A 27,223-nucleotide genomic window follows, 5' to 3' on the forward strand; every position below is an offset into this window, starting at 1 on the left:
AAATACGATAACATAGAATTTAATCTAGATATGCAGATTCTCTTTCCCAGATTGTCCGAGTGAAACTAGGCAATTATTAATCTGTAGCAACATTTAGTTCATTTGGACTCCTTTTGTCTCATTTTGGTTGACCTACTCTCCGTCTGTCTGAAAAGATTGATCTTTTCCTTGAAGTGGTAAACTTTGCAATTTAAAAAGGTCAAAATAACACACATATTTTTTTTTTTTTTGAATTATATAAACATCTGTCTTGTCAGTTATTCCCACAATCACTTCAACATTTTAACAAACAAAAAACACATTCTTATGGTGTTGTCTCGATCATTTTGCTAGTCAAAGTACGTTAATCAAGTCAAAATAGAGGGAGTAGAATTTTTGATTGCTTCTAACGTTCTTGCATTTGTTGGTGATAAACAGCATTTTCTGCAGAGGTGGATGGAAATACTCAAGCAATGACAACTAAAGAATTGTCAGGGGGAGCACGGATTCACCACATATTCCAGTCAATTTTTGTGAAGAGCTTGGAGGTGCAAATTTTTGTTCCTCAATTAGTTTCTTGTTGCTGCTCATCTTTCTTGGACTAACTTTTCTAATGAAGGTCTAAGTTCAATATTATTTTGATATTTCTTGCTTTAGATATTCACGGGACTTTATATACTTAACAATGTTACTGATGGCTTTTAGCAGTAGCAGTAAGCTTTTAATGCTACATCAGGTAGCTATGTTGCTTTGTGTCACTGTAGGATGTTGATCCTTGTGAAGATCTAAGTGATGAGGACATAAGAATAGCCATCCACAATGCAACTGGTCCAAGAAATGCGCTATTTGTGCCAGAGGTGCGTGCCATGACTGTAAATCTTTGCTTCAAGCAGAGCACCTATAATTCTTTCTATTGTGGAAATCGTTGGGATGATACTGATGGTACAAGCGTTTTAGGTCCCATTTGAAGTTTTGGTTAGAAGACAAATTGCTAGGCTGCTAAATCCCAGCGTCCAGTGCTTGCGATTTGTCTATGATGAGCTTATAAAGGTGATGAAGGGTATTTTTGACCAATATGGTTTTTTACAGTTTCAGTATTTAGGTTCCCTCTCTCATGAGCATCATGTGAACACACACAAACTAGATCCTTGAGGCACAATGGATATTCAGTTGGACATACTTTTCGATATTCTTGCAGATTAGTCGTGCTTGTGAAGCAGTTGAAATGCGACGCTTCTCAGAGTTAAGAAGGCGACTAGAGGATGTTACAGCAAGGTTTCTACGAGATGGTGTAAAGCCTGCTGAAAGAATGATAACAAATCTTATTGATATGGAGGTATTACTAACGGATTCGGGTCCATAACCATGGGTTCCAATGCTGTTCTCTGATTGTATATTTTTTGACCATTCTGCTTGAAGTAATGTGCACAAACTAAAGGTTCCTTCAGTTTACAGACTGCATACTCATATGTCTTAAGAGTTTTTCTCACGCGAAAAAAGAACCAATTTTATAGATATATGAAAGCAAACTATGTCTCAGTTCCAAACAAGTTGGTGTTAGCTATATGAATTCTCTACTGGAAATTTCCTTTTTTAGCATAAAAGTGTCAGACTCCTAAAAGTATAGCACCTAAAGTAAACGTACTAACATACATATTCCGAATTAGTTAGTATCACCTTTATAGATTTTTTCCGCACTATGCTTTATCTATTGCCAAGTCGTGCATGATTCCAAGAGATTGTAGTTTTCCAAAGAACTTCCTTTCAAGTGATTTTAGGTCTACCTCATTCCTTTTTTTTTTTTTTGACAATGTTAACATTTCTATATATTAACAGGTATACTATACCAAACTGTATAGTCCCCAAGTAGACAATTACAAAAGTCGGATCAGTCTAGCTATGTTTCTTTTACAAATTGTCTAGAACTTCAAAAATATCTTCTGTTTCCCCTAAACATTCCTGTTTTACACCAAAAATAAAAAAAGGGATAAACAATTCATCTTCAACTTCTGTATGCTACACTGCTTGTTCTCAAAACATCTCTGGTTTCTCTCTTTCCACGCAGCGCACCGAATACATGCTGGGACAATCCTCCATCTCTCTCTGCATGGACAAGCTTCCTTCTGTGCTCCAGCTGTGTAGAACATCTTTTGCCCTTTCTGGCATTACCCAACTGATCCCCCTCAAAATAATGAATAATCTCCATATCTGCTGTGTCCACTTACAATGTAAAAAGAGATGGTTGCTTGTCTCTGCCTGTTCCCCAAAAAATATGCATCTAGTGCGTAGCTGAACTCCTGTCAAAACAGCTTCTTTGGCCACCAGGCAAGTGAAACATGCTACTTGATAAGGAATTTTTACCTTCCATATCAACTTCCAAGGCCAACATCCTACTTGATTGTTAACTCTGTTCAAATCTTTGTATGCCTCATTCACCTTGTATTTACCTTGAGCATTCCCTTGCCAAACCATACAGTCTCCCCTTCCAGTGACCCCTTCCAACTGAGCTAAAGAACTGTAGAACTCAGTTACGCTTCCCAATTCCCAGTCATTGAATAGTCTCCTAAAAGTTAGGTTCCATCTCTGTTCAGACCACACTTCAGCCACAGTAACCTCCTGTTGTTGACATAAGTTGTAAATATCTGGGAAAGGTTGAAATAGAGTTTCCTGGCCAATCCACTTATCCTTCCAGAAGGATACCTTCATTCCATGACCAACTTTAAACCTTGCCTTTCTAATCATCTTTGGCCATAGATTTCTGACTGATCTCCACACGCTGCACCCATAAGGAATTGCTACTGGATTGGTGGTCCAACTTCCTTCTTTCCCATATTTTGCTCCAACAACCTCCTTCCATGGAGGGTTTTCTTCAGAGGCAAATCTCCATAGCTACTTCATCAACAAACTCTGATTTTGAGCTTTCAAGTTCCTGATTCCCAGCCCTCCTTTCTTGTTGATTGTTAAGATATCCCACTTGACTAAATGGATCTTCTTTTTGTCACTGTTGCCTTGCGATAAAAAATCTCTTCTGAGTCTGTCAATTCTCTCCGCTACAGTAACAGGTATTGGAAATATGGACATCATATATGTAGGAAGAGCATCCAAGACAATACAGGGTTTGTCGTTCCTTTTTAATACCCTCACATACCATGGTTTCGCAGTTTCGCACCTACAGACCTCTGCATCTGGAGGTCAATATAGGGTTATGACCAAACCATCTCAAGTCTATGTTACTTGGAATCTTCACTTTCGGTGCCGCACCCATGTCGACACGACATGGGTGTGGGTGTGGGATCCATACCCAATCTGGTCAACCGATTTTGGATCCTTTGACCAAAATCGATGTAGAAATTCTGGACAGATTCAATGATTTCTTTAATCATAACTAATGCTAAGGTGAAATTGAAGAAAATGGAATACCTTGTATATAAAAATTTCTACGTCACTCTGTTTCCTTTTATCTTCTTTGGGGATTCTCCTCTTGATCAATATTTTTTCCTCATGTTTTCCACATAATATTCCATAATTTAGGTTTTATAACTCTATTTTAGATATTTGAATTTTTTTAGCCGAATCCCCACACCCGTATCCCCAAATCTTAAAATTTAGATCATGAAGGATCCAACATCTAGATCCACACCCGTATCGGACACCCGCACCGAGTCTGAGTAACTTAGTCTCAAGTGGCCTCCTCTCATTTTATCCTCCACGTGTACTACTAGCACCTTCTGCTTATGTGGTTATTTTTTGTCTTGTCTTGTAGATTGCACATCCATCTTAGCATCTTCATCCTTTCGACACTGATAGTCTGATCCTGTGGATGCGTTGTACTTTAACAGCCAAACATTCACTCCCATATCAAATAGTTAGTTTTATAACTGATCTAAGAATTGTATAGATATGAATATGTCCATACTCTAATTGCCACTTGGAGTAGTGTTTCAAGGTTTTTAATGGATATAATAACAAGATTCAGTTTCTTTTCATTTGAAAGGTTTTTTTCCTTGAGGGTTGGGATGGGTGGGTTTCTCATTTTTATGAGTTTGCTGAAAGTTGGGATGTCCTAGAAATGTATTTTGCATTTTAAGATTATTAATCCTCCATTCTTTTGTAGTCTACCTTGGACTATTGAGAAGTAAAAATTCAAATAAGCTGTATTGCCAATTTTCTCCTGAGTTTTGTACTTCAATGGTTGATTTTATATATTCCATGCTTATCCATAGCAGTCAAAAGATTAGTTTCCTATTCCTGAGAAACCAACTGTTTAATTCATTGTAGATGGATTATATAAATTCCTCACATCCCAATTTTATTGGTGGGACAAAAGCGGTTGATATGGCGCAATCAGAATTGAAAGCTATGCAGGTACCAACAACTTTATTTCTGTTTCATGTCTAATTTCATTGTGCTTATGTATGGGAAGTGAAATATTAAATAACATTTTGTGTACAATATTTCAAAGAGTTATCAATAATTAGGAAATGCAATTGATGGTATGTAAACCAAGACCAAGATGAAGTCTCTTTACATGTTAATTTAATGAGAATTTTGTTTTCTTGTATCTTGTTTGACATGGTATTAGAGCAAGTAAAAATATTGAAATTTACACTAAAGATGTTTTCCGGCAAAGTTCATTAAGTGTGCTGCTACCTTGATTTCCATGCTGATTCAGCAGCCAAATAAGTTACCACATTAGGATATTTTACTCAAAGGGACAAACACAGTCGTTGAAAGAGAAGCAGAAACAAACAACCTAAGCGCCATCTGAAGGAACGTCACTCTTAGCGTCAAGTCAATTGCCAAATGTGCCAGAATTGTCCCGTCAGTGCCACGTTAGCACTAAATCATGACAAGTCACTGTTCAGGCAAAATCATGTCATTGTCCGATCAACAATCATTCACTATTTAGTCACCTGCCCCGTTTCGAAAAATCAAAATTTGGGTTATTTGAGGTCCGGTTCCATTTTTGCAATCAGGTTTGTCACATTCCAATCATAAACTGGAACCAGGAACAAGTGTCAGAGTGCTCCTTCAGGAGAGTCGGTTCATTTTCTCGTTTTTTATGCTAACTACATGTGTTGAAACTTAAGGTGGCTAAGCATTCATCTGTGTCTTTGTTATCCTCACCAATTATCAATTGCATATCTTTATCACCTTTCATCTCTTGGGCTCTAGAAATATCTGATTTAGGAGCCCAATATCACGTGACTGGTAATTGTTCTCTTATCTTTCCAATATTCCGACACCATCAGAGTCACCCTTATGCACCGAACTATGACCAAGGGAGTCGGTCAAGAACACATTATTTTCCATTTTTTACTTTGTCCTACATTTCCTGATTGCACGTTCGACCTTTTTTATGTGAGCAAGACTTAGTCTTCTTGTTGTTTTGTTATATTTAGTGAACACTGGATGGCCAATTTGCAAAGACTGTGAGGAGTCGTGATGCCTTTATTATCTTTTCAATCCCTCACCTTTCTCTGTATTAAGATATTATTCTCTCTGTTTCAATTTATGTGAACCTATTTCCTTGTTAGTCCGTTTTCCTTTCTATATTTGAAAGAAGTTTTTAATTTAACCTTTCTGTTTCACCCGTAATGAAAAGCTTTTTATAGCCATACAAATGTTATGGCATGTTAAAGGCCACATGTTTCAAAAGTCTTATAGCTACATAAATGTTATGATATATATTTAATAGCAATCTTATGCACAACAACCAAGGTATCAACATCTACCGCATGCTTCCAATACACAAATACAACATATAACAACTGTTTTATATATCCAGGAAAAAACTGCAGTCCAAAGTAATTACAAAATGCTATAGATCAGTCTCCTATTCCTTTGGTTCACAAGGTTCCTATAACATCTACAAATGATTCATGATCTTCCATATATTCATGTTTACACCAAAAATAAAACAAAACTAAGTACTTCATCCTCAAGTTCTGGACGGAGCTACATTTGTTTTCAAAGCATCTTTGATTCCTTTCCTTCCACGCTGTCCACCAAATACAAGCAGGGACAATTTTCCATCTTGACAATTTTCCATCTTTCCTTCTCCGTAGCTAGGCTACTGTAGCTATTCCAATTCTCTGAAGTCTCCGGAATACTTCTAGGCATTACCCACATAAGTCCTTTCAGGTTGATGAAGATCCTCGACAGCTGACTTGTGGTTTTGCAGTGTAAAAAAAGATGATTGATTGTCTCTGCCTTCTCTCCACATAGAAAGCATGTTGAACACAGATCTGTATTTTTTTTTAAAATTATCCTTAGTTAGCACAACATTTCTAGCTAGTATGCATTGTGATAAAGCATCTATAATAATATGCGCAAAGATAACGCATATCGTAAAATGCACAAGGGTAAAACATATAAAATGCACAATTGTTAGTAAAGTCAACCAACATGCCCCAATATCCTGCGTGCACACAGCTGTGGGGTCCATGACAACAAGTGACATGCACCCGAGTTGTGATTCATACCCCACTCGTAATCATAACTTGAGACATGAAATCACATGCTCGATGACCTGTTTCGAGAAGTGAATCACACCGCGCTTGTAAACATAATGCGAGACATGAATCAAACCTCGTCAACAGAGTCCCACTTATCCAATATGAATAAATATCCAGACCATGCATGTATCACATCATACATATAATTAGATAAGCAATGTCACGATAATCTAAACTATGCATGTATCATGACTTATATACAGTCCATGACGTTAATCTAACATATACACTATGCGCATAGCATTACGAACATATAATCCGGTTTCTGTGTACATGCTCGTCACCTCACATTCAAGTCACCCCTATTCATAGCGTGCATATAATATGATTTGACTTGTGGAAATCCCTAATGAGGTCAAAGTCTTAACTTACCTCAACCCGAGCTAAGCTACTGTTTTAAAAATAGTATTCTTTGCGTTCAATTTCTTCCAAACGTCTTTGATCCATGCAAAAGAGTGTTTAACAATGCTAAATTAATCCATTGGATCCATTTCCTTAATTTAAACGGTAAGGAATGGATCTTGGCCTAACTCAATTCCAAAAGCTAGTTAATGAGGGAGGATTGTCCAAGTCCATATCAGGAGTCCAAACACCCATCCCACAACCGATGTGGGAGAATCAACACCACCCGCACGCCAAGGACTGGATATCTGGAGCGTGGACAATATAAGATTGTGGGGGCCCAACATCGGGTAAACGACGAATTGGGATGGGCCTGGCTCTGCTACCATGTAAAGAATGGATCTTGGACCTAACTCAAACCCAAAAGCTTGCTCATGAGAGGAGGATTGTACAAGTCCAAACACCCATCCCACAACCGATGTGGGAGAATCAACAGAAACTTTGGTCAAAGTCAACCCAAAGAGTCAATCCTTGATCAACAGGGTCAGATTCCCAAACTCAATACATTCTTGGGTTACCCATAGGTCATTTAGTTGAAATACAATAAGTAGGTTTCCAATTGGAGTCGATATTACGTGTTCAAAATCTTAATTTTCTACCTTAAAGACTTGGGCCTCAAAACCACTTACACACCAATTCACAAAATTAAAGCTAAAAATCCAATTAAATCTTATATTAAGTCCAAATAGGTATAGTTCTCTTGGTTCAAATTGTCAGCCCTCGGCGAGAATACCCCCATCCTGTAGCCCTAGGTTAAAAAAAAATATGGTGAAAAGTGATGTTGTCCATGAACTCCTCTTTAAATACTCAGACTGAACTGCGATCGCTGTGAACCCTTCGTTATTGTGAATACGGGCCTAGCCTAGAACGCTGCAAACACGACGCTTAGGCTGCGAACATGATTCTATGGGAGTCCCACTACCTCTATGAATCCACCCAACACTCCACTGATGCAAAGCTTCCCTAACCCTCATCATTTCGCAAATGTGCCCATACGTTGCAAATGTGAGACCAACCCAACCATGGCTCTCCGCGATGGTGACTCCCCCCCACTGCGATTGCGGTGGCACCAGAACTATGTTGGTACAGTTTTAACAAACTAGGTACTATCTTCTGAAGCTTGTGTAAGTTAGGATGTCCAATCGTCGATGGAGTAATTCCGGAGAATCAATAATTGGGCAGGCTGTAAAAGGGCTAGCGAGGGTGAGGTAATAGAGTCCTCGTGATTCACGATCGATGCCAATCACCCGTACCGCAGCCCCCGTATGACAACAAATTCATGAGAGAAATCAACATAACAACTTAACGTACGACTCAAACGACTAATTGATATAAGATTAAAGGGACAACTAGGAACATAAAGTATAAAGATTAAGGTTGAAGAAGGAAGTGGGGTTACTTGACCAATCCCAGTTCTCATGGACTGTGTACCATTAGCAGTGCTGGACCCAGGATTCAATGGTCTTGGATGCTCACTTTAAAATCAACAAAAAATATGTTGCTTTGAGTAGGATTCGAACTCTGCTCCTCCATGGCTTAGCCTACCCCTGCTTTTAACCAAAGCACCAAGATCTTTTATTGCTTCTTGGGTGCTATTTATTATTTTATACCAAAATTTCAGTATTTTCTATATGTCTACATAGAGTATCGATAACCGCGGTTAATGGGTTCTCGAGCACCAAAAATTAATACATGAGTCCGCCTCTGACCATTAGGCAATGTGACTGCTGGTAGAGACTGTTAAAAGAGATAGTAGAGAAAATGATTTATTACCAGGTATATGATCAGAGGCAAAAATGAGTTGCTGATCCACTACTGAGTGTAAAAACTGAGAAATACAAGCTATGATTTTACCGGTTGGGATGACAGAAGCTACCTTAGTGGACGTCTGCTTACTAGCCTAGAATTGGAGGAACTCATTATACTTTGCTTCAAATGAAGTGTATGGAATTGCCTGGATTACCAACTGGCCCAGTCTGGGAAACATCAGCCTTCCTTGGTGTTCGACCATGTAAAAATTAACACTTCTCACGTGTATGATCAATTTTATGATAGGGTGTGCACTTAGGTCGAGACTTTTCGAAGTGACCTCCACCCCGATTTTCCAGAGTCTGATACTAGAACAGAAGAGTCCACTGATGGTGAGGGGACCACTGTGTGACCAGGAGTAGTAAGAGACAGTAAGCAAGAGAACACTTCATCTGCACGGGCCTTTTCTCAAAAACTAGATAACAAATCTGGAATGACCGAAACAAATCCATCAACGCAGGATCAATGGGGCACCACAAATAACTGCACAACTAAGCATCAACCTTCTCCCAATTATCTCGGGCCTTTTCATCAGCATCATAGACACCTTGACCCTTACACCATAATTCAATAGAAGAAGCCCAAGCTAAGTAGTTACAACCTCCGAGTAAGGTTTCTGAAGTATGCATGGGACTCAAATTTCTGGATCTTGTGTTTTTGATATCAAAACAAGAGACACTGTCGGTTTCTTTTTTTTTTTTTTTTTTGAAACAGTTAACATTCTATTATAGACAAAGCTACATCAAAGGTGTACTTCAGTAATACTTACAAGTAGTGGTTACAAAGGCAAAACCTACCACCTAGGACCTTCACAGACGATCTAAAACAGTGACAATGTCCTCAGTCTCTTGAGGAAGGTCACGAATACACCAAAAATAGAAAAACACTAGACAATTCATTTTCAATTTCTGAAAGGAGATACTCTTGTCTTTAAAACATCTCTGGTTTCTCTCCTTCCAAATTGTCCACCAAATGCAAGTTGGGACAATCTTCCATCTCTTCCTGTCTTCCTGTGTACTGACATATTCCCATCTCTATTCCAACAAGCTAGAACATCCAATGTACTCCTTGGCATAGTCCACCTGATTCCCCTCAAATTGATGAATATCAGCCAAAGTTGTTGTGTCACTTTACAGTGTAAGAAGAGATGGTTTATTGTCTCTGCTTCAATTTAACCCAAAAAAAAAAAAAATCTGGAACAAAGCTGAAGTCCTGTTTTCATCACTTTGTCCTGAGTTAGGACAGCTTGTCTAGCCACTAACCAAGAAAAACAAGCCACCTTGTGTGGAATCTTCACTTTCCACATCATCTTCCAAGGCCGAAACCCAGGTTGAGGCCTTATATATTGTAAGCACTTATAAGCAGATTTGACAGAAAAAGACCTTTTCTTCTCCTTTAGCCAAACTAGACTATCTTCATTAGTAGAAAAATCCTTGAAAAGTTCAAGGGTGCTATAGCAATCTGTCAATCTCTCCGCTTCCCAATCATTGAGTAGTCTTCTGAAACTACATTCCACCCTTGGTTGTCCCTAGCTTCCAAAATTGTTACCCCCTTCTGTTGGTTCAAGTTATATATATCAGGAAACATGTGTTTTATGGAATGTTGCCCAATCCAAACATCATTCCAAAAGGATGTTTTCCCTCCATTGCCTACTTTGATCCTGGTATTTTTCCACATTTTAGGCCACTGATTCCTGATGGTTCTCCACAAGCCAACACTATAAGGATTCTTCACTTCCTTTGTGACCCATTGACCTTCCTATCCATATCTTGACAGGACAACCTGTTTCCACAAAGACTGTTCATTTGAAACAAATTTCCATAGCCATTTCAACAGAAGGCTTTGGTTTTGTGTCCTCAGGTTCTTAATACCCATTTCTCCTGCTTGCTTACTGGTTATGACGGTCAACACTTCACCAAATGAATCTTTTCTGTCTCGCTGTTTCCTTGCCATAGGAAATTTCTTCTGATGGTATCCAGCTTTTCAATGACATTCACTGGCATGGAAAATACAGTCATCATATAGGTTGGCATGGCATCAATAACCCTGTTAATAAGAGTCAGTCTGCCTCCCAGAGATAGGTATTGGCTCTTCCAATTAACTAGTTTCTTTTCACATTTCTCCAACACTGTATTCCAGATATTCTTAGATTTACTCTTAGCACCCAGTGGCATGCCAAGGTATGTAGTAGGAAGTTCTCCAATTCTGCCTCCCAAGATGTTGGCCATAGCATTAATATTTGGCACCTCATTAACTGGATACACAAAGCTCTTCCCCCTGTTGATGTGAAGTCCAGATATAGCTTCAAAGAGAATAAAAATAACTCTCAGGTATTTCAATTGGTAACTTTCTGCATCACAAAAGATTGTAGTGTCATCAGCATATTGAAGGTGAGATATTGTCACTCCTTGATTCACCCCAACATTGGTCTTGAAACCCCTGATTCTGTTGTTAATCTGAGCTGTACTCAACATGTCACTAAGTCCTCCCAAGAGAGCTCTAACTAAAATTCAGCAAATAACCACAAAATATAGTTAAAATCTGACCCGAGAAACTTTTTTTGATGACCGTGGTATCCGGGCCAGCTGGCGTGCAGCTAGACTAATTCCACGGGACACCTGCCACCTCTCACTAGCGCAGATACCGGGTAACTCTGGCTATCAAGGCTCGGAGAGATGGGAGGAAATCACCTAGTGTTTTTGCCTCCGTTGGGAATTGAACCTAGGACCAACAACTGACCTGAGAATATTTCAGAGACTAGTTTCATGCTTGTCGGAAAACTCACTGTTAAACAGCAGGAGAGCTGCTGGTTGTCTGAAACTGGCCGGACAATTGACGAAAAATTCTGAAAATTGAATGGGAGGATGCAATGGCTTCAGGCGCCCCCACAATGGAGGAAAAGTTGCTGGAGAAGAGATCTAGCCAGAAAGCAATTCTGAAGTTAAAATGTATCTAATCAAAGATATCTAGATGTGATGGTCCACATCTGGATCATGTATTTTGGTGGAAACATGATCTCTTGAAAAAGTAAAAAGGAAGATGTAATTGCCATTTGCCAGATCAAGTGCAAAACTTGATATAGAGCTATGCCTTTGGATACAAGTGAGCTGATGTGGTTGAAATAGTTGTTTGAGTTAAAATTCAGAAAGGTTAGTACTGAGGAAATTGATTTGACAACCAAGTTTTGATAATATTTCATTGGAGTCAGTATTGCATGAGAGACCAAATGTTTTGAGATCATTGTCACTTTATTTATGAGAAAATACACAACAACTACAACACCCGGAGGTCCAATAATATATGTACTTAAAGCTTGGACTCGGTGATAGATATGACCCAACTTGAGTAGTAGGCAAGTCAAATGTTTTGTAGAATGTCCATTTTTTATTGTGTAGATTATTCCTTAGGTTGGTGAGGAAACTTACACAGTATTTTATGTAGCCATAGACTCTGGAGCACTTTGTATGTTGTTAATCCAATAGCAAGGTTTCTCTCGCTTCTTCTTGTTTCACAAATATCAAATACAGGATTATGTCATACTGCTCACTGACCCAGTTACTTTTCCAAACCCAGGGATGTCATTAGGTTCTAACGTTAACTGCTGCGTGTGACATGTGATAATTTAGGGGGGAAATGATGCTGATAAAGTTCCAGGATCAAAATCGGGTCGCAAATCCATAGCAACTGTAGCCGAATTTCTGAATGGTGCTTTACCTAGCCCCGTACTACTGGTCAGCTTTTGAGGTTTTTGGGGTAATCTTGATCTGTATTTCGGTAGTCTTGCAGTCTTCAAAATACTAAACTTAAGCGAATTTAATGGATTCCCAAAATTTTGGGAGCTTGTTGCTTTGGTGTTTTTACATTTGTTTTTCTGGTTTTATAGTCTATAGATTTTTCTCTTCTTCTCCTTTTGCTTTTTCCCTAAAATTTTCAGTTGGAGGATAGATTATACTATTGAAAACGTGTGAACCTTGTAGAGAACTTTGGAAAGGATCTAGATTAGTTTAATTTATTTCATTTTTGAGGAAACGAGTCTAGTTTATTCTATGTAAAGTCATATTGCATTGTAAAGGGGCAGGCCGGTGCACAAAGCATCCCGTGTTAGCTGGGTACGGGGAAGGGCCGTACCCCAAGGGGTGTGATGTAGACAGCCTACACTAATGCAAGCATCAGTAGTTGCTTCCGCAGCTCGAACCCGTAACCTATAGGTCATACAGAGATAACTTCACTGTTGCTCCAAGGCTCCCCTTCTCATGTTGCATGTGAATGTTGGAATTGTTTAGCAGGCAAATTAGTGTGTTTCCTGGTCTCTGTAAATACAATTACTTTCAAGTTCCAGTGCAGTCGGTAAAATTTGAAGTCTTGATCCGAGATTCCAATTCTGTACATTGTGAATTTAGTGATAAGAAGATGGGGAAACATGGCTATATTAGGTCAGCATTGGCCCAATTTTTATTTTCCTTTAATTATAAATGCCTTTAATAGTGCATCAATTGAAAATCAACAAGAGGGGCTTTTATGTCTTTTGACCGAAAACTAATACCACTCTCCTTTCCAATGTTCATCTTTTTTTCGTTTCTCCATCGTTGTAACATCGTCAGAGAATGAGGCAACCACCAGCTGATGCTTCGAAACAGGATGTGAGAACAAATAGCCTCTTCCCTCGAACCAATATCGTGAACTCTCGCAGAATTTCCAAACTAAAGAATATTTCAGAAACAATGAAAGGTGGAATGGAGTTTCAGCAGTCATTGGCGACGGCCCGCAGAGGTGTGAAAGAACCAGCAGATAGGAGCAAGTTAGCGACGATGGTGCAGGTAGCCAGCAGATGGCAAGAAAAAGTAGGGTCTTGCTTTCAATGTGTATTCTCAGGAGCAAAGGAAAAAGAAAAAGAAGGGAAGAGGAGAAGAAGGATGGGGTTCGTCGGAGATAGATTGGAGAGGAGTCCAGCACAAGAAAAAATGGATAGTAGTTTTCCAGAAAAAGAAATAGAGAAGAGTTTGTTGATAAATACGCTGGTAATTGAAAAGAAAACAGAGCATCTAGATGATGGGAAGAACGATTTACTTGCTTTTAAAATTTTGGTGGAAAGTCAAAAAGAAAAAAAGTTGTTCACTGTTAAAGAGATGATAATGTGCTATTAGGGGGCATTTTGTGGAAACTAAAAAAATCCGGATAATGCTAACAACATTGTTGGCGATTAAAAAATGACTCTTGCTAAATTCCAAGATATGCCTACTGAAAACTTAAATGTCCATTATAGTGATTGCTGACCAATGACCTTCAAATTAAATCAACTATATCTTAATCCTGAACTAGTTGGGTCGGTTTTGTTGAATCATCTACGTACATTCTGCTACGTAGACTTACTTCATTTCAGTACAGGTGAATCATTTGTCCTTAGAGACAAATTTGTGGTTATCTAAAACTAATTTCTCTAAATCTTACACTTATCTCTATACTGTCATACAAGTCCGTAATCAAACTTAATCGACTCATTGTTGATTGTTAATACTGGAACATAATCAGAGAGTAACTAAGCCTGAATCCCGCTTAGTTGGTATGGCCTATATGGATCCTTTACGTCAATTTTGTTCTATTCTTTACTAAGTCTGCGTTGACTTCAGTTAATTATAGATCTTGAAATGCAAGAGGGCTATTTTGAGAGTATATGCTCCCACTTTCCTCAGAACTTGACATATCCAAATTGTACTTATCAATAATGAACTTGAGCCGAGGGCCTATCGGAAACAACCTCTCTACCTTCACAGGGTAGGGGTAAGGCTGCGTACGCACCACCCTCCCTAGACCCCACTTGTGGGATTACACTGGGTATGTTGTTGTTGCTTGTTGTTTACTTATCAATGATGAAAAAGAAAATTGCTTCGTTATTAGTATCTTAAGAAAATCCTTGCTGATTTTGTGCATTTGACTGTTTTAAGGTGGGTCGACCTCAATCTGACAATGATAAAGCGGCACCAGCAGGTAAGCTCCTTCAAACTTTTTAACCTGCCATGCCTCTTGATGTTCTTCCCATGCCTGATCTCCCCTGTTTTGCATCTACTCCTTTTCTTTTGATGCTGATAATGCAAGATGAATAGAGGAGAGCAAAATATTGAAAAGACTCTGGTTAGAGTTCTCTTTCGGTCTGGGGGTTGGGGCGAGGGGAGGGGGTCTTGAAGCAACAATGTGGAGAAGTAAGTTAATCTGGATATCTTAGTCACTGGTTATTCATGTTGAAGCACTTCTTATTGTTACATTAGTAGAATATGTTCACTCACTTAGCTCTAGCTTAAACAGTATATGATGATGTGTCCTCTTGGTTCACAGAGGACTCAGTCACTGCGTTGGATTGTATAGTCTTTTTGCAATTTGCAGTTCTCCTGGTTGAATGAATCATTATCAATTTTTGAGAGTATTTGAGACATCCTATCAGGTTCTCGAGGCCTACTGACACTTTAGATAAGAATAAATTATTACCTAAGTTTTCCGCTGTTGGTACGGTTTCTTTGTTTCTCTATCCCACAAAGGTAGGTTTAAGGTCTGCGTACATATTACCCTCCCCGGACCCCACTTGTGGGATTACACTGGGTATTATGTTGTACTTGTTGGTACGATTGCTTTGTTGCAGCTTTTGGCGTTTGTGCTTGCACAAATACTCGATGTAATTTCGAAGCCCTGCAACCCATTATAACATCTTGGGTTGACTTTGTAATTAATCAAAAGTTAACTGAAAACCATGTTCCAAAGTCGAGGATTTGGAAGAATGAATGCGGATGTCAAAGATCCGTCTTCTTGCTTATATTCTGTTTAATAAAAGAAAATAAACCTATAGGAGTCCGTTTGATTTCATAAGTGGAGATAATTAAGGGTTATAATAATTGAAGATGACAGGGAGAATTAACTGCTTTTTTGATGGCATAAGACTATGTAAAGCTTGCATATCTTTTTTGGTAAGACTTCTGACGTTGTATTGTAAGGTTGAAAATAAGCCTAGAAAGGCACAATTATTTCCCTTCCCCTTCAGGAGGGGAAAGAGAAGTCTGAGAGCACGGAAAGTTGTTCCATTAGCCATTATGTGGGTTATGTGCAAGGAGCAAAATAGGATAGCCTTCAAAGGGGTTGACCATGGTTTTGTAAAGTTACAAAATAATCTCTTGTTTCTAGTTTCTTTTTGGTGGTGTACCCATGAGGTTGCTATTTGTATAGAAGATTGAGTTTCTTTTGAGAGAACCATATTTTGGTGTAGGTTCTATATTTTTTGGTATAAGGCTTTTACACGGGGGTTTCTGCACCATTAATAAAATTATTTATCTTATGAAATAAATTCAGAGACTAGGGTCTTTTCCAAGATCTTGGGCTTAAAATACTTGTTTATTTAAATGCAAGTGGATGCTTTTCACCTCTTCTTTTATAATAGTAGTAATTAGTAACATGTGAAGCTGCTACAAAATTTTTCTTAGGTATCTCATCCACAAGAACATGGGGCGTTCCTTCCGTTACTAATCTATTTGGAAGTCGAGGATCAGCGGTAGGGAATTCATCTAAGAGACATGCTGCTGAAGTGGTGCGTGATTTTGATCAGGCACCCCCTGTTATACAATTGAAAAATGTAAGTGCATACTAATCAAGTACATATCATAAAGGAGAGGAACAGTAGACATGGCAATGAAATATTTTATATTTGTGATTGATTCTCTCCCTTTCTCTTTTTAGCCACTGTCGGTCTTGAGACCTGGAGAGACTGACACAGAGTATCAAGTGGAGATTATAGTGACAAAACTACTCATAACATCTTACTATGATATTGTGAGGAGGAATATTCAGGATTTGGTTCCAAAAGCTATCATGCATTATCTGGTATTTCCCCCTCTGTTCAACTCTTTGGACATGTATTGTGTAGCCAATTTTATTTATAAATCTGTGTATGTTTTTCTTTTGCGCTGTGTATAGCACCCTGCAAGTTTTTGCCCTTTGGTATCACTCACTGCTGATTTTCTCCAGGTCAATCATGCGAAGAGAAACCTTCTTGGCACGTATATAGAGAAATTGTACCGGTATGCTCATCGGGACACTGTTTATTTTTCAAGTTATTTGGTTTTCGGATCTTATAGACCCCACGTAGATTGATTTGACATCCTCGCTAAGCTTGTAACCTATATACTAAAGAATCTGAAAATATAGTCTTACTTGAATTAGGAGTACCTCTTCATAAGAAAACACATTCTCAGCTTGTGCTTGTTTCTAATAGGATGGTTAGAGCTCCTATCACCTGAGTCAATTATGCTTCTGGTTGTTGTCTTAGGTTTCCATCTTAATTTTTTTTTATTGATTGGTTCGAGCAATCTCTCTTTGTCCACATTTTGTTAAGCTTTTTGCATTATTTGATTCCGATATTTATATCTTTTTTTATTCTCAAAAAAATATTTATATCTTTTTAGAAAGAAAAATGGTAGAAAGTTCAAGTTAGATAGTTGACTAATATGGACAGTCGAACCAGTTCTTTCATCAGGCACAGCTTGTCGACCTGTCCCTCTCCCTCTTTTGGGGGATTCTCCTAAGTAAAATAGGAATAGAAGGCTGTTAAGTGATAGATAATGTAGAATTACCTTGTTTACAGCACACTTTGAGTTATAAACCATGTCTGATCATTTTGCTGCCTATCCTCGAGTCACCCACAGGGAGAACCTATTTGAAGATTTGTTGCGAGAGCAGGATGAAGTTGTGACTCAAAGGAGGACGACTGCGGAAATGTGTCATGCTCTGCGACAAGCTGTTGAGGTTAGTTCAAAAGATTGTATGGTTGCAAGATTAAACTTGACTGCTCTTTTAACTAGAAAACAGTTTTGCTCATGTTTCGGTCCACAGAAGTTGCAAGAGTGACTTGTTTTCCTTTTGAAGGATATACTAACAGTTAGTGTAGGTTAAGATTATTTTTGATGTGGCATGTGCACATATGATACCAAGAAACCAGATTTTACTGCAGGCCTACCAGCTACCTCTTATTGTACATAGTATTGTGATATTGGTTTCAAATTTCAAGTGCTCTGCATGGAATCCTCCTCTTATCTCTTTTTTCTATTTGAGTAGGTTTGCTAAAGCACTAATTAAAATGTAAAGCTGAAACTTTTGATTCTTCCCATTTTTCTCTAGACACTCGATGAGTTCGTAGCTGATGTTTCTACCCCAAGTTCAAGCGACAGTATGGATTCATTGCCAAAACTTTCTCACCGTTTGTCAAACTCGCACTCAAAATCAAGCGGCTTGAACTCTAGGTAATCAGAATCTTATACACAATACTCCGTGAGTTAATACAATTTTGCCTCTAGCAGCATCGATCGGTTCGTTGTTCATTGAGGATAACCTGGTGGAATTATTGGAGCATGTATTAGGTATATGAACTTGTGTAGTAATATCTGTTGTGAGTTAGTAGATGAACTTGTATCGTAATATTTTTTGTGAGGTACTTGTAATTGGGCAAGTTACTGGCATGGCATATTATTGCTCCAATGGAAAAGTTGGGCAGTTTCATTCCACTCTCCCCAATGAGATATTGTTTGAGTATTTTGCTCAACACATCAAAATTATACAGTGCTTTCCTTTTCTTCTGATTTGTGCTTTCTGCTTTGAGTAGCTTATGTATATTAAATCCGCAAGCAGTATTTGTACCTAACTAATGAATGCAAAACATTTCTTTCATATAACTTTTATCATTCAACCCTTGCAATTGCTAAATTTAAATTATTGTTTAGTGTAAACAGCTGAATGGGGTAAGTATTTTCATCTTTACATCCAAAGCTAGCCCTTATTATAATTTCTAATGGGGTGTTGTTGAAAGGAAACTCCTTTTGAGATATGTTAATGTTCATTTCATAGATTGGTGGTTATGTAATCTCATATATATCAGAAATTAAATGTCAGTAATTCTTTGGTCGGTTTTATCGAGAGATAATTTAACTTTTATAAGTCTATGACTGAATACAGCTGTCCTAGTTCTTGTTTTGGGTATTCTAAAAATTTTACTTTCTTTAGAGGAAAGCTCTTGTACCCCACTTCTCAATTTTCTTATATTCTATTATTAAAAAAATATTTGGGAACCTACAATTTAGTCTATAAGTTTATTTCTTCAAAAGTTTAATTTTATCTATTCTTCATGGATTCAACATAATAAAGCACTCTATTTTATCTTAATACCTATTATCCCAGATAAAGAAACAATTCTGAAATTGCTGGAGGAGACTTTACAATAGCTGGAAAAGACTCTTTACATGTAGTATTTATTTAAGTATATTCTCTTATATAGAACCTGGTTATTTAAATGAAACTATCGTTGCAGGGAATATCAAAAGCAACTCATCATTCTAGGAATAACTGTCACCTGCACCAAACTAAAAAAGTTTTCTCAACATAACAAAAGATACCAAAAGGAGTAAGATACAATGAAAGCAAAGTTTGACAAGCCTTTTCATATGTAACAAGTTAGTCTAACAACAACGTGCACATACCTTCCAGATTTTGATCCTTTTATTGTCTCCCATGTCTAGGTCTTAATCAAATTTTACTTCAAATTGTTTGATGAAATAAAGATGTCAATACTTCTATGGAAAAATGAATTTGAATTTACATACAAACATTTAGGGAAAAGCTGCTACATATGTGATGAAGGAACTCAATTTTCAAAAGAAAAAACATATAGATCCAACACTCGATTAAACTGTTGATATATCTTATTTCTCTCGAAATTTTAGTTTTGATTCGTAAAACGATCACTATATAAAAACATACCTGATGGTAATAAGCAATGACAAAATGAGAAGATAAGGGGTGCTCTAATGATGAAGGAAAGGTCGAACGTCTTGGGTTGTTTTTTCACTCTTTTTTCGTCGACCAATATTTTTATTTACACATTATTGTTATATATGTTTAAAATTACATGTTTAAAAGTTTTATAGAAACACAAATATTATAATTAACCTGTTTAAGATCACAAAGTTAAAAAAAATTCTTAAACTTTATACTCAATCAAATTACATGACATGTAGGGCGGGCACATGTGTTAGTTTTTAGTGCTCGAGCACCCATTAACCGTGGCGGATACTCTATGTAGATATGAAAATATTGAAATTTTCGTATAAAATAATAAATAGTACCCAAGAAGCAATAAAAGATCTTGATGCTTTGATTAAAAGGTTGTAGGCTTTAGGCTAAGCCACGAATGAGCTAAGTTCGAATTTTACTCAAAGCAATATATTTTTGGTAAAATTAACAAAATGACTACCTTTTGGTAGTTTCCTATCATTTATAGCTACCTTTTAAAAATTACCATTTGTAGCTATGTTTTTTCCAAATTAAGGTATTTTTTCGGATGTATTTGATGCTTATAAATACATAGTAACACAACAAAAAATAAAACATATCCCTTGATTTAAGGCCATAACGGTGGGATCAATTAATTAGCTATTAATTGGTATTTTTTACCATACCCTTCCACAAAATCAGATTTTAGATTACCTTTCCATAACCATTTTCTATTCCTGCATCCAATCTTCAACATTCAAACATAAAAAATCAAAAATTCAAAATTTGAAAACATTCAAGCCCAATATATTTGAAGTTTTCAATATTGATTTCGTTCTTGATTTACCCATGTATTTGATAACATAACCAATGTATTTGAAGTTTCCAATCAAACCCGATGTATTTTATATTAAATCTCATGTATTTGTGTGAGTAACAATTTGCATCACCCATGTATTTTAGCGATAATGTATTTGAAGTTTTCAATATTGATTTCGTTTTGATTTACACATGTATTTGATAGCATAACCAATGTATTTGAAGTTACCAATCAAAACCCATGTATTTTTATATTAAATCTCATGTATTTGTGTGAGTAACAATTTGCATCACACATGTATTTGATGGATTAATTTGAACAAAATACACAAATATATAGAAAACTTACAATGTATTTTCGTTACTTATGTATTTGAAACTAGATGAACTGATGCAATTAATTTGAACAAAATACACAAAAATATAGAAAAACTTACATAAATACACCACCAACCACAATAATTGGTAGCTATATCATAGAAAATACACAAATACATATATTTTTCATCTTCTCAAAACCCTAAAAAACCCTAGACCACTAAAAAACCCTAGCCACAAATCAAATGCAACTCGGTCCAAATTTATGGGCACTGGTCCACAGCCCAAAAGTCTTGGCATTTACAGCCCAAAATTTTTTTGAGAGAGGGGCGGCCGTCACCCGTGGTGGTGGTGGTTGATAGAAGGAGAGGGAGAATTTTTTAGGGATTTGAGAAATGAAAAATCTGAAATGGTTAGTGAGTGAGAATAGATAAAGTAAAAAATTTATGAAAAAGGAGAGAAAATGGTAATGTATATTAAGTGATTAATATTGTTACCATTAAAAGGGGGTATGGGATTGGGGGTGCTAAATTTTAAGTTTATTTGTGCACCAGTAACTGAAAGTTATTGTATAGCTATATTAGTTAAATTAAAAAAATATTTAATTATTATTAGTAATTAAAACAAAAGATAGTTAATTTCACTAATTATGTACTAAAAGTAGCTATAACACGTAATTTTTCCTATATTTTTTTGTTAGATTTTAAGATGAGCATCAAGACCATTAAATGCTGGGCCTGTCACTGGTCACTTGAATTAAAATGAGGAAGTTCTAAGAAAGGTAAGCGTTAATATACAACTACAGGATTCCACTTTAAAAGACCAATTGGGGAGAGTTCCTTTAATACTTCAAGCAAGTATACCTATTAGCATTTACAAGCATTTTGACCTTTCGATGATTATTACGTATTGGTCTAGTCTATCCTCAAAAGTTGTTACCAATTTACCACGAAATTTGCTTGTTTTTCGTTTAGCTATATTTTTTACATTGGTTTTAAATAAATTTAAATGTTTCAAAAAAGTAAAACTAAAGATTTTTTTTTTTTTTTGAAAAAAATAAAGCTAAAGGAAAAAATTTGCATGACGATTTAAATAATAAAAAAAAGAGAGCATTGATATTTATGAATTAGCTCCTGTCCTATTTACCAGCAATACCATCAACTTACATGACAGATCAATTGCTCTCTAGCAAATAATATCAAACAAAGAAACCAAAAAAACCAATTTAGTAAGAGCTGCAGCATGACACTTAAGCAATCTCCCATTTAAAAAAAAAAAAAAAAAAACAATTCTAGACTAATCATATTTGTTATGTTAAATTACAACAGTGTGTATAAAAGTGAACCACTTGGTGAATGCAAATTTTAATTCATATATAAATCCTAGTAATTTGAAAATCGAAGGTAGGGGCATGATTGAGCAACTAGAAATGAATGATTGAAGTGGAGTTGTTAGCTAGCAACTTGAAGGAAATGTCTGGACAGACAATCGCAATGGAGTTCAATAATAAGACACAATTTGGAAATGACAACTATTGATGAATAATTTCACAAGGGATGATGATATTCTAGACAACTTTAATTTGAATGTGAGAAATTGAGAATCCAATTGATAAAAGAAGAAAAGACAAGGAAGTAAAACATCATAAGACAAAATTCAAGGACCGAATTTGGCTTTGGTTTTGCTTATTTAAGCAATTGCTGGAGAATTTTTCAAAAGAAACAAATAGTGGTGTTTAATTTGGGGCGTAAATACTTATGAGCACTGGATGTTTATACCAAACTAATTCAAGTTATCGTGGTTAAGTAATTTTATGAATTAAAAATATATTAACTAATCATGAATGAGTAATAGTTGTACATATTCAAACACATATCATGCATTTATTGATTTGATGTAAATACTTAATGCAAATAAATCTGTCATATTTTGGGTACTATTTTCTCCAAGTAGTGCAAAATTACATTAATTCAATTAACTTTCACAAAGCTTCTAGACTATTATTTACACTTCCATTGTATATGAAAAAAGAGCAAACAACAAATAGAGGAGTCAAAATGAAAGCTTTCGTCAGATTTCACATTGGAGAAAACAGACGACAACGATTACTATTACTACGTCAAATTCTCAAGCAAATTATATAGTATAGCTGGATATATACTTTCTTTATTTAAGCTCATTTTCATCTCATATTATATAAAATAAAATAAAAGGCACTAGAAGTTCTTTATATTTTCCAGTCACATTATTGGTTTCATGCTCGAATAAAAGAGGATAGTCGCATACTTGCATAAAGTTGACAACCTAGATATAACTAGTTAAATTGTGATCAATTTCACCATGCAGAACACTGGGAAAAACCATGGTTGGAGTTATTCTTTTGTTTTAAAAAATTTCTTTCTATTGATATTCAAGAACCAAAAAAAAAAAAAAGTCTAAAAACTAAGCACCATTCTTTTGCGTAATTATTTTTCAAACAAAATTTTCTACAAATTTCTGAAATTAATGGCCAACGAAAATAATCGATCCCCACAAAGGCACCAGCCTAGATCTGTCAATTCGTGGTCCAAACTCCAACGTGTTACAGCAAAAAAACAGCAATTGTTTTTTTTTTTTAAAAAGAAAGTAAATAATTGAAACAGCAATTCCTATAATAGGGACAAAACAATCATAACCATGCCAACGAAAACACAAAGATTTCACAACAAATTGTACTTCTTCTTATCTATAGTCCTCCAAAAGCAAATGTAGTTGTAACCAAATGAAGAAAGAATAGATTACATTTATTCAAATTCTTTCTATATCTGTTTGGATAATGACAGTTCAGTTCAAAAGAGATTCTCTACAACTGGACTTTCACAAGCCTAGTGGAGTAGTTTTTTTTTAAAGAAAATTAAGTCCTTAAATATCTTTACCTACTTTCATTCACTAAAAGTTATATCCATGATTTAGAAAATAAAATCAACACAGGCTCATTCATATTTTAAGACAGAATTTATACAAACTTGGAAAATATCATCAAAATTACTGTTAATCACTTATTCTCAACTGAAAATGCTTAATAGAATATTTGAAGAAATCATGGAAGAGCATCTAGACTCACTATTTTTTCTTCTTTAAATGAACCGATGTTGATTTTGTTCTCTGGCTAAACCGGTAAATCTTTCTGTTAACTGTATAAAAAGATCCTCATTAGTATTAATTGCTGAAAGACATTTTCAGATGTCAAAAAAACAAAAAATATGTAGTACTACAGCAATTTTCTCTGCTAGGAATATTTTTTTTTTTTTTTTTAATGTTCGATATATTTGTTTTGACATTCGATTAATTTAGATTTATATTTGAAAAGTCTCACTTTAAAAGTAAACCACTATTTATAAAGAGTAATTTCATCTTCATAACTCAAATCTAGATTGGAGAGGAATTAGGGTAGTTGGTTACTCCCTCCGTCTCAATTTATGTGATATAGTTTGATTGAAAGTTTAAGAAATAAAGGAAGACGTTTGAATCTTGTGGTCTAAAATAAGTCAAAGATATTTGTGTGGTTATAGATTATCTCATTAAGCGTAAAAGACAAAGTTTAAAGTTAAATTGTTGCCAAATAAGGAAATGTATCATTACTTTTGAGACAAACTTAAAAGGAAAGTGTATCACATAAATTGGGACAGAAGGAGTAGTACTTAGTAGGTACTAGAGCGTTCCCTTACCAGTATTATTACAATGATGCCAGCATTTTCTTAAGCTTCGATTATATTATTAATGTTGTTTCTTTTTTACTTTGGTTAACTTTAATATTTGTACTGTTAGAACTTTTCTTTCTTCAATCTTTTTTTTATCATAGCTTCTAATTTCTTTCAAACCATTTTTTGAAAAATGATTTTCTTGAGTCAAGGATCTATCGAAAACATCCTCTCTATCCCGTAAGATCTACGTACACCCACCCTCCTCAGATCCCACTTATAAAAATACACTGAATATGCTGTTGTTGTTCTTATAACTCAAATTTAAAGTATAAATTAAGAATGACAAAGTATTTACTATTTCATCATAATTTTTAGTGGTCCGCTAGAGAAATTGTCATAAAAGAAACATGATGAAGAAAAGAACAAAATGAATCCAAACTTAGTTTGGGTATTTTCTCCGTTCTTTTCTATATGCCAGTTCACACTGCTGTCTGAAAAAAAAAAAAAAAAATAGTTCTCACTATTAGCTATCAAAAGGGTTCTTTCGTAGTTTCCTGCAAACTCAAGGGCACGTGTGTTTTCCTATTCTCATACATATATCCACCCCCACGTCCAACATTTTGAATATACTCCATAACCACAGAACTAGCTCCACCATATTTCTTCACCCACCATTCACTTTTACTTCTACCAAAAATAACTCATTCCAGTGATCATACAATAACTGGAAGAAAAAAGAAGTAATTGTTTCTTTAGCATCGGTTATCTTATTTTATTCTTGTTTTTGCTTGTTGCTAGCCTTTCATTTCAATTCATCTTTCTTTGAGTCGAGGGTCTATCGAAAACAGCCTATCTTCCTTTTCAAGGTAAGGACAAGATCTGCGTACACATTATTCTACCCAGACCCCACTTGTGGCGTCGGTTATCTTATTATCTTCTTGTATCTGCGTTGCTACTGCCTTCTTTCTCAATACATCTTTCTTTGAGTTGAGCGTCTATCGAAAACAACCTCTAACAACCTCTCTATCTTGTCAAGATAGAAATAAGATGTGCGCACACATTATCCTCCCTAGACTCCACTAGTTGAATTACATTGGGTTTGTTGTTCTTGTTGTTGTTATAATGTGCTCGACAAAGCAGAAGCAAAAGCTCAATAAGAAGGGTGGTGGAAGCGAAAAAGACTGGAGAGAAGAAGTAATCAATAGCGGTTCGTTAAAGTGTGTGGATTTGAATGATGGAACAAATGGGTGGGCATCACCTCCAGGAGATAATTTCAGTCTTCGAGGTCCAAATTACTTCACGGAAAAGACGAAAATACCCTCAGGGGAATGGCTTTTGCAACCTGCTGGAGTTGATTGGCTAAGGTCAAATTCGAAACTCGACCATGTCCTTGCAAGGAACGATAACCGTGTAATACACGCGCTGAAGAAATCTCATTCACAAGGTAAGTCTTCGAAGGGCAAATTTCATATATATAGCGGTAGTTTAAAGTGTAATTATAAAATGTAGCTATAATTTGCATATTACGAAACGTAGTTATAGTTATTGTATTCGGTAGCTATCAGCTAAAATCACGCGAAAGAATTATATTAACAAAGTATTACTATATCAGCATTGATATCTACATTTCATAAATACAGTAGATACGTTCTGGAATTTTTTGAAATTATAGCTACATGTTTGTAATGTTTTGTAATTTTTCCATCTTCAAATCCCGATAGGAACCACCACATGCTGTTTTTCATAGTCAGGTCAAATCTAACTGACAGAAGTTTCATAAATATTTTGCTGAAAACTAAAAATATTAACTTTTGATAAATTTAAAATATCAAAACTGTTAAGTGCATACTTAAGAAATTATTCTGACTCTACCCTCAAACATAATAAGAGATCATTTTTGTTAACTTATTACAAACTTAACGGACCAAAACCGTTATTTTTGTCATTTTTTCAGGGAAATCTCTAAAAACCTTCATAATCGCGGTGAATCTTCAAATCCCTGGTAGGGACCACCACAGCGCGGTTTTTTACTTCGCCACTAAAGAAAACCGCCCACTCGAACCGGGTTCACTCCTCTATCGGTTTGTACACGGTGACGACTCGTATCGTAACAGCCGGTTCAAGATAGTGAACCGGATGATTAAAGGACCATGGATAGTGAAAACTGCTGTGGGGAATTACTCAGCTTGTGTACTTGGTAAAGCATTGAATTGTTATTATCATAAAGGTGATAATTACTTAGAAATAGACGTGGATATTGGTAGCTCGACAATTGCAAGTGCGATTTTGCATTTGGCTTTAGGGTATGTTACGTCAGTAACGATTGATATGGGGTTTTTAGTGGAGGGGCAGATGGAAGAAGAGTTGCCAGAAAAGTTGTTTGGTGCTGTGAGGATTTGTCAAATGGAAATGAGTTCTGCTACTTTTGTTGAGTCGTTCAGGAAAGTAATACACAATGGTCATGTTAGCAATATTAGTAAGGTGCAATCTAAGGACAGCGAAGATGAGGAAGACAAATGAGCATTTTGTTCCTACCTGTAATTTTGGAAAATTTAATGACGTTAAATTCTTTTGTGTGACCCTGGTAGATAATGTATTTGTTGTCAAATTTAATAAAAAGAATTTGTCCCTCTCTTAAAGTTTTGTTTTGTTATGTTTTTCTAACAATATGATATTTGGATCACATTCACTAAATGGTAAAAGGGTCAAAAATGTTTTTCTCAACTATTCAAAATAGATTAATTAATTAGTCTCGCGTTATTTTTTTTATTTTTTTTTTCAAAAATGTTCTCTTCGTTACGTTTTTGGCTCAAAAATATCCTCCAACTAGTCAAATGGCTCAAAATAACCTTCCTACTGATGGCTCTAAAACGAGAAAAAATGAACCAATTTTGCCCT

At 36.0% G+C, this 27,223-nt stretch overlaps 2 protein-coding genes and 1 long non-coding RNA gene across 6 annotated transcripts in view; all 3 read left to right on the forward strand.

Moving 5' to 3' along the window:
* LOC132045729 (dynamin-related protein 3A-like) overlaps positions 1-18,242 on the forward strand; it is a 31,791-nt gene extending 13,549 nt beyond the window's left edge. For 2 of the 4 annotated variants that reach the window (XM_059436303.1, XM_059436304.1), the window contains exons 9-19: positions 418-527; positions 744-836; positions 937-1,029; positions 1,178-1,315; positions 4,258-4,344; positions 14,651-14,693; positions 16,172-16,320; positions 16,425-16,568; positions 16,713-16,765; positions 17,390-17,489; positions 17,862-18,242. In XM_059436303.1, coding sequence (XP_059292286.1) covers positions 418-527; positions 744-836; positions 937-1,029; positions 1,178-1,315; positions 4,258-4,344; positions 14,651-14,693; positions 16,172-16,320; positions 16,425-16,568; positions 16,713-16,765; positions 17,390-17,489; positions 17,862-17,987 — 1,136 coding nt within the window. In that variant the 3' untranslated portion in view covers positions 17,988-18,242. Of the gene's footprint in view, positions 1-417; positions 528-743; positions 837-936; positions 1,030-1,177; positions 1,316-4,257; positions 4,345-14,650; positions 14,694-15,038; positions 15,145-16,171; positions 16,321-16,424; positions 16,569-16,712; positions 16,766-17,389; positions 17,490-17,861 lie in introns of those variants that run through there. The other 2 variants (XM_059436305.1, XM_059436306.1) reach the window with 2 other exon arrangements.
* LOC132045731 (uncharacterized) lies at positions 4,352-5,914 on the forward strand. The gene is made up of 2 exons (XR_009412517.1): positions 4,352-5,183; positions 5,232-5,914. It is a non-coding gene; the product is annotated as an uncharacterized LOC132045731 (long non-coding RNA).
* Positions 18,243-24,939: 6,697 nt separating the features above from the next.
* On the forward strand, positions 24,940-26,964 carry LOC132045742 (protein ENHANCED DISEASE RESISTANCE 2-like). The gene is made up of 2 exons (XM_059436317.1): positions 24,940-25,769; positions 26,280-26,964. The coding sequence occupies exons 1-2, from the start codon at positions 25,448-25,450 to the stop codon at positions 26,843-26,845; spliced, it is 888 nt and encodes a 295-aa protein (XP_059292300.1). The 5' UTR covers positions 24,940-25,447; the 3' UTR covers positions 26,846-26,964.
* Positions 26,965-27,223: the final 259 nt, after the last annotated feature.

The sequence above is a fragment of the Lycium ferocissimum genome, unplaced genomic scaffold, assembly GCF_029784015.1.
Source record: "Lycium ferocissimum isolate CSIRO_LF1 unplaced genomic scaffold, AGI_CSIRO_Lferr_CH_V1 ctg78, whole genome shotgun sequence".
NCBI classification, from domain to species: Eukaryota; Viridiplantae; Streptophyta; class Magnoliopsida; order Solanales; family Solanaceae; genus Lycium; species Lycium ferocissimum.